This window comes from Medicago sativa, chromosome 3 (assembly GCF_051527215.1).
Source record: "Medicago sativa cultivar Bolivia chromosome 3, Bolivia_mono, whole genome shotgun sequence".
NCBI classification, from domain to species: Eukaryota; Viridiplantae; Streptophyta; class Magnoliopsida; order Fabales; family Fabaceae; genus Medicago; species Medicago sativa.
This window is the reverse complement of record NC_140751.1, coordinates 8085825-8102551: the sequence shown is the minus strand read 5'-3', so window position 1 is coordinate 8102551 and position 16727 is coordinate 8085825. Positions and strand designations below refer to the sequence as shown.

Below are 16727 nucleotides of genomic sequence, written 5' to 3'. Positions count from 1 at the left end.
TCAACTCGACAACATCTTGACAACTTAAACATCATGAACCTCTTGATATGAAAATGCATTTGGTACCAATACAGAGCATCAAGCTCCCAACCAACTTATATGAGCGTAATTAGGCTCTTCAGGGCATCAAGCCCCCAACATAGTGAGCAAAAGCTCCAGGGCATCAAGCCCTCACCAATCATGTGAATGACTAAGCATTCCAGGGCATCAAGCCCTCAACCAACTTATATGAGTATGCAATGGACTCAACTTCCAACAACTTAGACAACGACGTGTACAACTCATACGACTCACAATCATGGACAACTTCTTAAATTCCAACAACATAGACCGACTCATGCAACCTCAAGACACTAACAGTCGACAACAGAAAACAGCAGCAACATACAACAATTAACAACGCTTGAATGTGTTAACATTCACATAAGGAATTAATTACATCGATATAAATATCATAAAACATCATTATAGCATTCATGCAGCAACACTTCTAATTTTCAGTCACCATAACAGACTTCTGGAGCTTATGAAAGCATCCTAAACAGCTCTCTAACTTACTTCTAAGGTCATCTCAAGACTACACGTGCGAAAGGATCGCATCGGGACAATTTTGGGCAACTAACAGCTTAACTCGCAGTGGCGAGTAACTTCACTCGCACTGGCGAGCAAAGTGTGCATTCTGGGTTCCTACGTATTTACTCGCAGTGGCGAGTTAGTTTGCTCGCAGTTGCGAGCTCACAGGTCACTCGCAGTTGCGAGTTGCATTGCTCGCAGTTGCGAGTTCTGGGTTCTAGCTCGCAGATGCGAGTGTTCTTGCTCGCAGGTGCGAGCGATGAATGTCAGTACGGCCAGAAACCTAAAAATCACAACTTTTCACCTATATTCATGATTCCTTCATCCAAATAGCATCTAATTATCATCTTAAGTCATATCTAAGGTCTGTATACTAATTTTGCATCAATCTAACATCTGTTCTTGATTTATTCATCAAAATTGATCCTAAACCTAATTCTCAATTCTCACCAAAACTTAACCTAATCATGCTAAATTCATCCTATAGAATTATACCCTTAATAATATTGAAAATTAGTCTCACCCTTACCTGGTTATGATGAAATCGCAGCTCTCCCTCTGGTTCTCCTCTTTTCTGACTTTTCTCCCTTTTTCTCCAAAAACGTACGTATTGTGTTTTCTAACTTTTGTTGTCTATTTATCTCTCCTAATTACTCTTATCACTACTAATTGCTCGTCTCACAACACAGCCCAATTTTCAATATTTTTATTTTATTTATCAAATCTTATTTTATTTAATAATAAAATAAGTCATAACAACATAACAACTTCACCACAACAAAATATCCCTCATAATTCAGTTATAAATCATATAACCCATTCAACTTCATAAATCATAAAATTCACACATATCAGTCATGAAAATCACGTAAATCATATATATAAATATATTTTTAAATAATCGAATAATTAAGACGGGCGTTACAGGGGGTTTAGCGTGAGAGGCATTAAAATGGTCAATATTAGTCTTCTTGTTGTGCATCAGGTTGCCCCTTGCCCTTTTCATTAGTCTTCTTGCTAAATGGAGATGGCGGCTCCTTGATGAGGACTCGGCGTTGTGGAAAGAGGTACTAGATGATAAATATGGGCCTATGGTGAGTCATAGCAGTAGGTTGGTGAGGGAGGTATGCCCTTCCTATTCTTCGCGTTGGTGGAAAGACTTAATGGGGTTGGAGGCACAAGGGGTTTGGTTGTTTTATAAGGAGTTGGTTAGAATGATGGGTGATGGTTCCAATACGTTTTTTTGGAAGGGTCCGTGGGTGTCTAACGTTCCTTTATTGGAGGCTTTTCCATGCCTTTTTTCCTTAGTTACTTCTCATGATGGGATGGTGAGTGATTTTTATGATAGGAATTTGGAGGGGGGAAGGTGGAGGTTTTGTTGGCGGCGAGAGTTGTTTGAATGGGAAAAGGAGCTATTAAGCTCTCTTTTGGTGCGGTTAGAAGGGGTTGTGAGGGGGAATGGTGTGGATTCTTGGGTGTGGAAACCGGACAAGGAGGGGTTTTTTTTTTCTTCCATTAAGTCATGTTTTTTACTTCTCCAAAACTAAAGCCTTCTAGTGGAGACTTGAATTATGAGGAGGAGGTGATTTTCCGGGATAATTGGAGGAGTAAGGCGCCGGGAAAGGTGTTGGCTTTTTCGTGGACCTTGTTACTTGATAGGATTCCGACTAAGGTCAACCTTGCTAAGAGACGGCTCATGGGACAAAAGATTCTAAGTGGTGTGTTTTTTGTGAGCATGAAGATGAATCGGCGGTCTTTTCCTTCATCGCGACATGATATCAAAAGTTTGGCAGGCGGTGATGGCGTGGTTGAATGTTTACTTTATCACTCCCCTGAATCTTTTCATTCACGCTTTTTGTTGGTCTAGAGAGGTGAGACCTAAGAACCTTAGGAGAGGGTCATGGTTGATTTGGCATGCAGTGGTTTGGGTGGTTTGGAAGACTAGAAATAATCGGATTTTTAATAATAAAGATTAATGGGGTGGAGGAGATGGTGGACCAATTTAAAGTGTTGTCATGGCAATGGAGTGTGTCTAGATTGAAAATAACGACGTGCTTGTTCTATGAATGGTGTTGGAACCCTCTCTTTTGTCTCGGTAGCTGACCCGGGTGAGATGGTTTTGGGGGTTTTCGGGTGTTGTTTGAGGCTGGTAGCTGGCTGAGGGGCTGTTTGTTTTGGGTTGTTGTTTTTGCTTCTGCTGTCATTTTTTCTGTTTAGTTGTCAGTTTTTGGACGCTATGTTTTAGCCAGGAAGCAGTGCTTGTTTTTCTTGGTTCTCACTAGCTGCGGGTGTGCTCTCTGTGAGTGGTGGTTGTTGTAGCTGCGTGGACAGAAGCTAGTTCGGCTGTGCTTCTGCTGTGGTTCAATGTTGTCCTAGGTGGCTGTCCGGTTTTTCGGTGGCGGTTTTTGTTGTTTAAGTCTTTGTTCTGTTATAGACTTTGTTTTTAGGGTTTTTTTTTATTGAGTTCTATCTTGGTGGAGAGGTGCATCTTGTTTTATGGCCCTCTTTATTTGTACTCTTTTTCCTCCTCCGCGGGTTAAGTCCATCTTGTGCTAGCCTTGCTTAATATATTTTGATGATTAAAAAAAAAAATCAATTAAAGCCATTTAATGACACGCGCAGATTCAACATATGCTTAGCCAATGAAGTGGGAAACACTAGCTTTTGACATGGTTTGGTTTTCTTATTTCTGGTTAGTCTATTGATGATTTGTGGCGCAATGATTTGAAGCATTGGTTCATATCATTAATTTACTAAAATGCCTCTCACTAAAATATGCCCTTAAGGGGAATAAAAAGACAAATATTCACTATCTTTCAAGCAAATTATGATTTCAAGAATTGGATCCTATCATTAATTGTCCAGATAATTTTTCCTGTAACATGACTGAACTTTGATTTTCAAGCACTATCCTAATCATGTGGGAAATATAATTTAAAGCTATCTAAATTTAAGGGGAAAAAAGTTGTAATTTTTTTTTAAAGCATTCATGTTTTTCAAGTAAAACCTTTTTCACTATATATAAATTTTCATTGTTTATGAGAATGGTCAACTAGCTTAGCTTTTTCAGGTAGAACAAGAATAACACAGTGAAACATTCAAGTCAAACATTTAATTTAGTGAGTGTTTGTTTTGGAGGTGGGAGTGAAGTAGATGTGCATCTACTAAAAAGCTACAAATAGTCGCTTCTCTATTTGCACGTTCAATAACCCTCAAACATACGGCAGCGGCAAGAAAACACAAAACCAAACATACCATTAGACCTTTGAGGATTGTATTTTCCATCAAACAACATAAAATGATAAAGTCACAGACAAGTTTATCCTATTTATTTAGAACATATAGTTTTTTCACCTCATCTAATTTGACTCCATAAGAAATAAACAAACTTAACTTGGGAATTCCACAACTCTAGAAATTATCTTTTTCCACCAACATCTTCAGCAAAGCTCCAGATAAAAAAAATTAACCTAAGCAATTCAGTCAGCCATTGAATAACCCTTCTACTGAAAGGTAGAAACAAAACCAACCTGAAAAAGAGACATTTCAATTATAAGGTTATAAGTTAAAAGGGGTAATTTGAGGCTTCAGGTGCAACTAAAATTAAAATATTGAGATATTATATGGCAACACACAAATAGAAAGGAACTTCACTACAATCTCAAATATGCTACAACAAACACATTCAGGCCATTTCACCGATGTTATGAATAGTAAAATGCGTTGCGCATGTGTAAGAAGTAAAGAATATTGTTTACACAACAATATGATCATATTTTTTGAAGCAAAACAACTTTAAAACCCCTGCAAATAAAAGACCACAATATACAAAACCTCCATTTTTACAAGAATAACCAGTCCATTACACACTATCATAATGCAGTATCTAAAAGATAAAAACATATCTCAAGCTTTAGAATTAGACAATAAGATCAATCACAATTGTAATTAGAATAAGCACTATCACAAAAAACAACAATACCCTTTCCATTATCTTGGACTCACAAGAAGAAATGGGCAATGACGTATCAGCCTCCAAAGACTTCACATTATCAGCATCTTTTCTTATTCCACCACTTCTTCCAATCTTTAACTTTGAAAGACCTATTTTAGTATTCAAGTGATCGTGTTTCTGCAGCACCTCTTTTTGGTGCTTTATTCCCTTCTGTATTTGAAGATTATTGCATAGGTGTATACATGCCTCAAAAGTGATAGCATTGTCTTGATCATGTTGGAAACATTTCTTCACATTTTACTATATAAATTCATGGGGGGTGGGGGGAAGAACCCTTAAATAGAACTTGAAAGCCCAAAAGAAAATGAGTAAAGGATTAAGCAGGAGATCTAAATTTCCAATTGTTCACAAAAACTTTCAAGAGACTCTTTCAACTTATTTCTTGACTCAGTTGACTTAACTTATTTATTTATTTAGCATGAATAAAAATCACAGATACAAGGTCACTTTCATGTTAAGCCAAACCCACTCAACATGTACAATTTTGCAGGTCACTCTAAATAATGATCATTTCATTCCTTTCCTTTCTCCATTCCCACAAAAAAAAAAAATCAACTAAACCAACAAATTTCCTTTCCTTCCTTTCCCCATTCCCACAAACAAGGCCAACCACATAGGAATAAAATAGAAGCTTTTAAATAGATATTGGATAAGTGATTTCATCTAAGAAAATGAAATCCATCAATATTTATATGGGCACAGAACGAACTCTTTACCTTGTACACAATTCAACCAAAACAAAAAAATTAAAACAAATACACAGACAATAGTAAAATAATGCACAAACCAGAATTATGTCAGAATTCAAAACATGCGGAAATAGAACTGCAAAACCACCAGAATGCAGTAGCAAAGTATAATCAAGGTATTGTTAAAAAACTGATAAAGACAATAATGATAAGTGCAACTAAATAATAAAACCAATAAGACATTTCCGACACAAGTTTTTTGCTAAATTATTAAAGTATTAAACATTCTAATAATGAAAGTAGGATAGAGATTGAACACGAGATATTCAGCTCCAGCCCGAATTAATTGAAAAAACAAGGCATTCCTCCTACAGCTGAGGTTGAATCGACTCCGAAAAGATCTGCAGAAATAACAAGCCAAAATAACTTATTCATTAAAACAATAAATCCAGAACATAACAAAATTAACAAGTTCAACAAATCTGAAAAATAAAATGTAAACAAACATACAGTGTTAACAAAGTTAAGGCAAACAATAGTTAGAATCTAACCACTATTGTGTCTAGTCTAGTATTAAGAACAGGCATGTAAGACATGAAAATATATCGATAACAGAATACATACGTGCCATTTAAATTGCAAAACTAAAATAAATGCAGCCATCAAAAGATTATCATATAACTGCAATCCTACATGAAATAATAAAATCCAGAGTCAAATAAGGCATAATAGTTAACAATTTTATCTGTAACGAGTAATAACAAACACAACCTTATTCAATTTATTACTACACTATAATCAGCCAATACATCAGATTCTTGTTTCAATACATATTCCAGTAGTCACTACTAATAGGATATAAATAATGTACATCCAAAAAATGGCTTTGAAGTCATACTCATAAACTAAGTGCTCATCTTTATCTTTCACTTTAGTTCTATATTCACATTCTGCAGTGCACAAGATGTAGACCGAGACTTATGTTCTACACGGTTTAGTATAAATTTTCCCTTCCAATAAGGATAACTGAAACAGTAAGAAAATTAAAACAGAATCAAACGTCCTTGTATATATCACCAACAAAATCTTTCAACTGTGTCTCATGAATCAACATTAAACCCTTTAGAGTATTTCATCAGTAATTTATCACTACCACTTCAAATCAAGACTACTCAAAAATAAAATAAAATCAGTGTCAGTGTCATTAAGAATAAGATGGGATGACTTGTGGTTGATGATACAAAATAACTAAAAACAAATCAAAAACCCTCTTCCACCTGGAGGATCAAGTAATGAAAATGTGGGAAATACATAACTATAAGATAACTATCCATTTACAATTCAACACTTTGGTACATTGGTTATTTGCATATGTTATAGTTTAAAAAACAGTTCACACCATCAGTGGGAATATTAACTAGATTGAAAGTGAAGATCCAATTTGTCAAAAGGCTACATCTAGTACTGTATAACTTATGTTGAGAATCATCGGCAGCATGAGATCATTCAACTGTCTCTTTTTCAGTATATTGTGCCTTTTTTATACAAGTTCTACAATAGTTATCTTCTTTAAAAAATTACATCACAATAGTGTTATATAACATATTCAGTGTTGTTCATAATGCATTGTGCAAGATTTGAAGCAAACATTAAAATATTTGTGCAACACTACGCAGACACTACGCAGACATTATTACATCTAATTCATAACGCAAATCTTAGAAAAATCCAATGACAAACCATTTAATGTAATTCATGATTAATCAAACTATTGAAAATAAAAATCAATGTTCAACCTATAGATTCCATCAACCATTAATTAACAATGATCTAACAAGTCACCAAAATCAGAGCAGGCATAACATAAATAACAGAAACAAAAACTAACCATATATATGTTGCAGTTGAATCCATGCTTAAGGTGATATGAGACTCTCAATGTAGACTTTGGCATGTGTATGTTCATAGTTGTTTTGAAACACAGGAATATTCGATGTGCCAGCTTTAGAATCATAAACAACCAACTTCATATCGTCACATTCAGCCCCATACTTATGACATTGTACCAATAGTTGGTCATCCTCTGAAATATATAAAGCTCTACTGGGTTCTAAATCCTGATCTATCAGGCTAGGAATAGTGTACAATTTAGTCCAAGACTCTTGATTTCCATACTCCTTCATAATCCAAACATCCAAATATTCATCACTACTTGCAAAGACACACAAGCAATCAGTCAGCACACCCAAGTCCCACGAATTATTTTCATTGTCGAAATCAGGTAGCCGAAGCTTTTGATATGACTCCTTCTCTAAATCAAGAGAGATAATGACATCCCATGCAAACCAATTAACAGTGCCACTAACAAATAGTCCATGTCCACTAATGGGGTTAGAAAATGGGATGTCCTCTATTCTTCTCCAATAATCAGTCCCCAAAGTATGAACACTAACCACTTTATTGGGAGAAAGGGCAACAACCTTATAATTATCAATGAAATGATCATATCCAATGGTTAGTAATGACCATTTGTAATTCCCCAAAGGAGGCAATAACTTAAACTTTCTAATGGAAGGGTTCCACAAGAAATAAGAACCATTATTGAGCTTACCACAAAACATGCCATCGCAAGAGCACATCAGCCTCACGCAGTGATGTCCATTTGGAATGTAAATTTGTGTTTGTGCAACAACGGTAGAAGTAGAAAATAGTGACGGGATTGGAGAATCATACATAACTAACTCATAATCATAATCATAATCATGTTCATAAACATTTGGTAGCATGAGGTGGTGGCGCTTGGTTGACATACGAAGATGCTTCTTTGCGAAAATAGGATCAGAAGTAAGAGAATTGAAAAACTTACAAAGGCATCGAAGCTGTACGAGTAATTTCACTGGAAGCCTGCACAGAATCTCGGGAAGGACATCAAAAGGAAGAGTTGGAAGATCCAGCGGTGGGGTTGTTAGGGTTCCGGTGGCCAATCGCTGCCTCTGAGTATTGGTTGTTTCCTCCGCGAGTGAGTGAGAAGAATTGACGGCGTTTCGGTTGTCCTCACCTTTGTTTCCTTGCCCCATTTCTCTAACTCGTAAAGTGAATTGTTTGCTCGCGAGAGAAATAAAGCAGAAACAGACGCTCCACCCTAGTTTCTCGTATCTCGAATTTTTATGTAGATTTCTTTTCTTTTTTTAAATACACTATTTTTTTTTTTGAGAGAGGATATTTTTTTTAAATACACTTGAGATGCGTCACATGAAAAATACTTTTTTTTTTTTGGTTACACATTTGAGATGTATAAAAACCATTTATTATTCCTCTCAATTTTTTATTTATTATTTATTGTGCTAACGTTTGAAAATTATGAACGATGTTTTTTATGAAATTTTAATTTGGATTAAAAGTAAAAATATAATTGTTTTTTACTTTCAAATTTAGGATAACTAATAGTTCGACGAACCTTATCCTTAAGATCAATTCTAAATTAACCCACACCCACAAAAGTCATAGTGACCCAAACGCCTAAACGAATACAATAAAAATTGAGAAGATCGTCATCCTTTTGTTAGAAAAACATGACCACTTGGAACCTCTCTACAAACACCATTAACATTTTATGGGTTTGTTTAAATTTTGATTTTTTTTTGGCAAGAAATGATACAATGTTTACATGTAAATGACTTGTATTGCTTTATTGTTTAGATGTTTGAATGTTTATTGTTCAAAAGAATATATTGGAATGCACTCCTTTTTATCGCTTTCCATCTTATATGAGGGAATTCAATGTGAAAACATATAAAGTTATTTGGTAGAATATATGTGTTTTTGCTCTCTTCATTATTTTGAGTTTTCAAACATACTTGCAAATTTTTACACTAAGTATAAGTCACTTCAATGCCAACATTTTTGGCAAACTTTCAAGAATTAAATTTAAACCCAACATCATGATGATACCACATATTTAGGGAGAATGTAAAGTAACGTAGATGAAATTAAATAAAATTGTGCATTTTTTGCATTGATTTCGTGTACTTGTGCAACTTTATTCAACTTTATTCAAATTTATTTAATACCAAAATGTACCAAAAGGCACAACATATTCAAAAGCATATAAAAACATGAAAATAAATAGACATTACAAGTCATTACATTTAATCATCTCCCTCTTCACACAAGTCAACCGAGTTGTCTTCGACAGTTCCTGGGACACCTGCTTTTTTAAGGAGCAAAATAACAAGTCCTTTCGCTCCTCCTCGGCCTGGATTGATAGTACACCGACACCTTCAAATTGATTTTATTTTAGAGAACCATCGCATTCCATGTAGTGCCAGTCACTATCATTTTTACTTTCTTCTTCTCACCCTCCTTTTTCAATTGAGCATCACCCTGATTCTCAGAAATATGTATCAAATGCAAACATCAATAGTCAAACCTACTCTTATCCTAAAAAATTTACCATAAATTTACAATTTATAACAATTTCAAACATCTAATACTTTCTACCACTATTCATTCAATTCTACTCTAATCAACATCTAACAATTCAATCAAATCATAAAAATCCAACATTATAAAATCAAAAACCATAAATAAAAAATCTAAATATGTGACAATTTATTCAAAAAATCTAATAATTCAATAAAAAAACCAATGCAATAGGATAATAAACACTTACTTGATTTTGGGATTGTAATTGGCGTTGAATGGCTTAAGCTTGGAGAAAATCACAACAATGAAGATCAAAACCGCAACAATGGAGTTTTGGAAATTTCGATGGTGCTATTGTGTTTTTATAACATAACCCAATGTGAGTTAACTCACGTTGAATGAAGTAAGGTATCGAGTGTGACTTAAGTCACGTTGGTAATACACCTACGCGAGTTAAGTCACAAATAGGTATTTTGGGAAGTTCGGTTGGGAGTGAGCAAAACTTGATGGGAGAAGAGCAATTTTATAACCATATCATGTCAGCTGGGCCAAGTTCTGATGGGCCTGAGGTGGATGGATTTAGAAGTTCAATGGTTTACGAAGATGGAGAGAAGGAGGAAGAAGCTACAACTCCCAAGTGGAAAATTAATTAAAAAAAAAAACTATGGAGAGTGCTATGATGTTGGACGCTGCAAAGTGTGTAATCTTAAGAAGGCTAAACTGTACTTTTCGCCCCTTAATTTTTAAAATGTTGCGATTGTAGCCCCCTATTAAAAAAAGAAAAATAGTGACCCCTCGTTTAGGAAATATCAAACATGCTATTTTGACCCCCTAAAATAAGGGAAATATGCTTTTTGGCCCTTTATCTTTATAAAAAGTTGCGATCATGGCTCCTTTTTAGGACACGTGGCGTCTTCTCAGTAATTTTGGGATAGAAGGGGCCAAATTTTCATTATTTTTTAATAGCGTACCAATATCACAATATTTTGAAACTTAAGGAACAAAAGTGCAGTTTAGCCTAAAAGGTATTGCTGCTCAAGGTCGCAAATAACTTTGCAAGGGGGGGGGGGGGGGGGGGGTAAGATGGTAGGCAGATGAAGTAAAAAAGGGAAGGAAGTGGAAGTATTTCAAGGGGTTCTAGAGGGGGAGAATGGCGATGGTTTGAAGCTGTTGGGGCAGGTGGTGAAAGCCAGGGAGGCTAGAGAAAATTGGGAAGTATGCCTTCCTTCAAGCTCTCAATTAGCGGTCATTACTAAATATCAGCATATTAGAGACTGCATAATCGGTCCCTATATCTTTCAAATCGGTCACAAACAGATTCATTGACCGAAATAGTGACTAAAAAGAAGAGTTGCTAATACACTGGTAACTGATCCTTTGTAACTGAAACAGAGACCGTCTTCAGTGACTGAATATTTAACCAAGATCAGAGACCGAATTTGTGGCTGAACTTAGTGAGTAAATTAGTGACGAAATTTTGAGACTGAATATGTCACTAATTTTGGTGACTGACTTTGTGACTTATTTTACAACCTGTAAAACAATTGGTCACGAAATCGGTCTCTACTCCCTACGTCCCGCAAAAGATGACCTATTTGAAAATATTCAATTTTGACCTAACTTACTTTGACCGTATTTTTCTATTAATATACAAAGAGAAATAATATCATATAAGATGTCGTTAGATTCGTCTCGATGAGTATTTTCAAAATATCAAGTTTTCATAATTTTTTCTAATATATTATTCAAGATATTTAAGCTCAAAGTTATGCATTGGTATGCGTAATAAGGTCAACAGTGTCAAGTATTATGGGACGGAGGGAGTAATATATATTGAGCCAAAAAAAAAAATTAAAACAGACTTTTAAACTATGATTTTACCTCTATTTCTATATTAATATCATACACAACAAAATAGACATCTATATATTACACTCGATACCAACAATATACACTCCTTCAAAAAAAAATATACACAGTAAAATAAGTCTTGGCCTATGCCAATGGTAGTATGATATTTCATTATCTAATAAACTAAATTTATAAAGAAACACAAGAGAAAAATTTTAATCCTTGAATTACATATTCTTAAATAGTTGGAATGCTTGGATCTCCGATTTTTTTCTTGCATCCATAACTCTACTGCTATTGTTGAGCACCACCTGCCAATATCAAGCAACTTAGCATCGTAATATTCTTATCTCGTCGATGAACTCAAGTTCCTCGTGTAGGTTTGCCGCGTTGGTATCGAAGTCTGTGTCGGCACTTGTCCGCTAACTGAGTTCGTTTGCCTCAATGGGGATGACCGCTTCTGTACCGTAAGTAAGCTGGAAAGGTGACTCATCGGTCGTTGAGTGAGGGGTTGTTCGATAAGCCTAGAGGACCTTATGAAGTTCCTCCACCCAACTTATGTTACCCTCGTCGAGCCTTCTTCGTATTCCACATAGGATTACTCTGTTTGCTGCTTCGGCGGCGCCGTTAGCTTGAGGGTGTTCGACGGAAGTGACGCTTTGCTTTATGTTTAAGTTTCTTAGGTAATCTTGAAACTTGTGATAGGTAAACTAAGTTCCATTGTCGGATACCACAAGCGATGGTATTCCAAATCTCGCTAAGATATTTCTCTTGAAGAAACGAAGCACATTTTTGGTCGTGATCTTCGCTAGAGGTTCAACTTCGATCCATTTTGTGGAGTAGTCCACTGCCACCACTAAGTATTTTAGTTGTCTGGCGGCTTTAGGGAATGGTCCCAGGAGGTCGATTCCCCACAATGCGAAAGGCCAAGGGGAAGTTAGCGATGTTAGTTCGGCCGGTGGAGCGTTATGCATGTCCGCACGTCTCTGACACTTATCACATAAAGTAACATAATCTTTTGCGTCCTTGAGCATGGTGGGCTAGAAGTATCCTGCTCGAAGGACTTTTTAGGCGAGGGCTTTTGTACAAAGGTGTTGCCCGCATATACTATCATGAGTTTCGGCTAGGGCTTCTTGGGACTCGTTTGGTCCGAGACACTTGAACAGTGGAATGTTGAAACCTCTTTTGTACAAGGTTCCTTCCACTAAAGTGAATAAGCAGGCTCTCCCTTTTAGTTTCGTCCTCTTTGAGGATCTGTAGGGAGCTCTCCGCCAGTGATGTAGTGGATTAAAGGTCCTCGCCAATCTTGGATCTCTGAGATCGCGTTGATTTCATGAAGGCAAGATTTTTGCCTTTGAATGCTTGGTTCTGTAAGGACTTCTTGTATTACGGTTTTGTTCTCGTTTACTGTTCGCGTGCTAGTCAGTTTGGAGAGGATGTCTGCCTTGGCGTTTTGTTCGCGGGGAACATGTACTATGTCGACAGAGTGGAACTCTTTCATTTTGGCTTGCACCATCGGGACGTATTCTTGCAGATATTCCTCTCGAACTAGTCATGCTATCAAATTAGTACCAAACTAAGACTTATATAGCTAACAATTCCAACTATATCAGTTGGTTATAAAAGTTGTAACCAACCTCTAACAACCATTACTGAACACTATCTATCCATAGAACCGTTGTTTTGACCTCATTAGAAAAATTAGTATAGAAAAAGGATGTGGTGGTTTGGTCCAGGAAATGAAAAGTGGTACATTTCTTGGCCGGAAAGTTCTCTCCCTCTTTTTGGTTAACCCTAGTTGACGCACTTGACCCTTTTCCCTTCTCACTTTCTATCTATAGATTCTCTCTCATGACTCTTTTTTTATTAAATGGCTTTAGAGATTGAGGAAACGTGAGTGTTTAATTCTTAAAGTGGATTTTGAGAAAGCCTATGAGTCGATGGAGTGGAGTTTCTTGGAGTATATGCTTTGGAGGACTGGTTTTGTGGGTAAGTGGATTGCTTGGATGAAGGCGTGTGTGTTTAGGGGTATCGTGTCAATCCTTGTGAATGGGAGTCCAACCGACGAAATAGATATTAAAAGGGGTTTAAAGCAAGGAGATCCGTTGCCTCCTTTCCTTTTTCTTTTGGTTGCAGAAGGTTTTAGTGGGCTTATGGAGAATGCGGTAAACTGGGATCTTTTCAAGATGTTTGAGGTAAAGAAGGGTGGCACGGTGATTTCTCATCTTCAATATGCGGATGAAACTTTGTGTATAGGTGAAGCTTCGATTGAGAATCTTTGGACCCTTAAGGCCTTGTTAAGGGGGTTTGAGATGGTGTCGGGCTCAGAGGTGGATTTCCATAAAAGTTGCCTTATTGGTGTGAATGTTCCGGCAGATTTTTTTCGGGATGATGTCTTCCTTTCTCAATTGTAAAGTGGGTACGATTCCTTTTATGTACTTGGGCATACTGGTTGGTGCTAGTGAGAGGAAGTTGTCAACATGGGAGCCGGTGTTGGAGCAGATTAGTTTAGGAGGTCACATTGTCCTCTTAAATTTTGTGTTAAATTCGATTCCCATTTTCTACCTTTCCTTTTTGAAGATGCCGATTAAGGTGATTAAAAAGGTGGAAGGTATCCAAAGGAGGTTCCTTTGGGGAGGTGTTGGTGATAGAAAGAAGATTTGTTGGGTTAAGTGGAGGAAGGTTTGTCAACCAAGAAGTAAAGGGGGGTTTAGCGTGAGAGGCATTAAAATGGTCAATATTAGTCTTCTTGTTGTGCATAAGGTTGCCCCTTGCCCTTTTCATTAGTCTTCTTGCTAAATGGAGATGGCGGCTCCTTGATGAGGACTCGGCGTTGTGGAAAGAGGTACTAGATGATAAATATGGGCCTATGGTGAGTCATAGCAGTAGGTTGGTGGGGGAGGTATGCCCTTCCTATTCTTCGCGTTGGTGGAAAGACTTAATGGGGTTGGAGGCACAAGGGGTTCGGTTGTTTTATAAGGAGTTGGTTAGAACGATGGGTGATGGTTCCAATACGTTTTTTTGGAAGGGCCCGTGGGTGTCTAACGTTCCTTTATTGGAGGCTTTTCCATGCATTTTTTCCTTAGTTACTTCTCATGATGGGATGGTGAGTGATTTTTATGATAGGAATTTGGAGGGGGGAAGGTGGAGGTTTTGTTGGCGGCGAGAGTTGTTTGAATGGGAAAAGGAGCTATTAAGCTCTCTTTTGGTGCGGTTAGAAGGGATTGTGAGGGGGAATGGTGTGGATTCTTGGGTGTGGAAACCGGAAAAGGAGGGGTTTTTTTTTTCTTCCATTAAGTCATGTTTTTTACTTCTCCAAAACTAAAGCCTTCTAGTGGAGACTTGAATTATGAGGAGGAGGTGATTTTCCGGGATAATTGGAGGAGTAAGGCGCCGGGAAAGGTGTTGGCTTTTTCGTGGACCTTGTTACTTGATAGGATTCCGACTAAGGTCAACCTTGCTAAGAGACGGCTCATGGGACAAAAGATTCTAAGTGGTGTGTTTTTTGTGAGCATGAAGATGAATCGGCGGTCTTTTCCTTCATCGCGACATGATATCAAAAGTTTGGCAGGAGGTGATGGCGTGGTTGAATGTTTACTTTATCACTCCCCTGAATCTTTTCATTCACGCTTTTTGTTGGTCTAGAGAGGTGAGACCTAAGAACCTTAGGAGAGGGTCATGGTTGATTTGGCATGCAGTGGTTTGGGTGGTTTGGAAGACTAGAAATAATCGAATTTTTAATAATAAAGATTAATGGGGTGGAGGAGATGGTGGACCAATTTAAAGTGTTGTCATGGCAATGGAGTGTGTCTAGATTGAAAATAACGACATGCTTGTTCTATTAATGGTGTTGGAACCCTCTCTTTTGTCTTGGTAGCTGACCCGGGTGAGATGGTTTTGGGGGTTTTTCGGGTGTTGTTTGAGGCTGGTAGCTGGCTGAGGGGCTGTTTGTTTTGGGTTGTTGTTTTTGCTTCTGCTGTCATTTTTTCTGTTTAGTTGTCAGTTTTTGGACGCTGTGTTTTAGCCAGGAAGCAGTGCTTGTTTTTCTTGGTCCTCACTAGCTGCGGGTGTGCTCTCTGTGAGTGGTGGTTGTTGTAGCTGCGTGGACAGAAGCTAGTCCGGCTGTGCTTCTGCTGTGGTTCAATGTTGTCCTAGGTGGCTGTCCGGTTTTTCGGTGGCGGTTTTTGTTGTTTAAGTCTTTGTTCTGTTATAGACTTTGTTTTTAGGGTTTTTTTTTATTGAGTTCTATCTTGGTGGAGAGGTGCATCTTGTTTTATGGCCCTCTTTATTTGTACTCTTTTTCCTCCTCCGCGGGTTAAGTCCATCTTGTGCTAGCCTTGCTTAATATATTTTGATGATTAAAAAAAAAATCAATTAAAGCCATTTAATGACACGCGCAGATTCAACATATGCTTAGCCAATGAAGTGGGAAACACTAGCTTTTGACATGGTTTGGTTTTCTTATTTCTGGTTAGTCTATTGATGATTTGTGGCGCAATGATTTGAAGCATTGGTTCATATCATTAATTTACTAAAATGCCTCTCACTAAAATATGCCCTTAAGGGGAATAAAAAGACAAATATTCACTATCTTTCAAGCAAATTATGATTTCAAGAATTGGATCCTATCATTAATTGTCCAGATAATTTTTCCTGTAACATTCAAGCACTATCCTAATCATGTGGGAAATATAATTTAAAGCTATCTAAATTTAAGGGGAAAAAAGTTGTAATTTTTTTTTAAAGCATTCATGTTTTTCAAGTAAAACCTTTTTCACTATATATAAATTTTCATTGTTTATGAGAATGGTCAACTAGCTTAGCTTTTTCAGGTAGAACAAGAATAACACAGTGAAACATTCAAGTCAAACATTTAATTTAGTGAGTGTTTGTTTTGGAGGTGGGAGTGAAGTAGATGTGCATCTACTAAAAAGCTACAAATAGTCGCTTCTCTATTTGCACGTTCAATAACCCTCAAACATACGGTAGCGGCAAGAAAACACAAAACCAAACATACCATTAGACCTTTGAGGATTGTATTTTCCATCAAACAACATAAAATGATAAAGTCACAGACAAGTTTATCCTATTTATTTAGAACATATAGTTTTTTCACCTCACCTAATTTGACTCCATAAGAAATAAACAAACTTAACTTGGGAATTCCACAACTC

General features: G+C 36.9%; 2 protein-coding genes across 2 annotated transcripts; one reads left to right on the top strand and one right to left on the bottom strand.

The window, feature by feature from the left end:
* Nucleotides 1-4891: 4891 nt before the first annotated feature.
* On the bottom strand, nt 4892-8559 carry LOC146935421 (F-box/kelch-repeat protein At3g23880-like). Its single transcript, XM_085757619.1, has one exon. It carries the CDS (start codon nt 8352-8354, stop codon nt 7194-7196), a length of 1161 nt encoding a protein of 386 aa, XP_085613745.1. The 5' UTR covers nt 8355-8559; the 3' UTR covers nt 4892-7193.
* A 4934-nt stretch (nt 8560-13493) lies between these two features.
* On the top strand, nt 13494-15198 carry LOC146935420 (uncharacterized). The gene is made up of 3 exons (XM_085749048.1): nt 13494-13963; nt 14317-14455; nt 14881-15198. Exons 1-3 carry the CDS (start codon nt 13494-13496, stop codon nt 15196-15198), a joined length of 927 nt encoding a protein of 308 aa, XP_085605174.1.
* The last annotated feature ends 1529 nt before the right edge of the window (nt 15199-16727 follow it).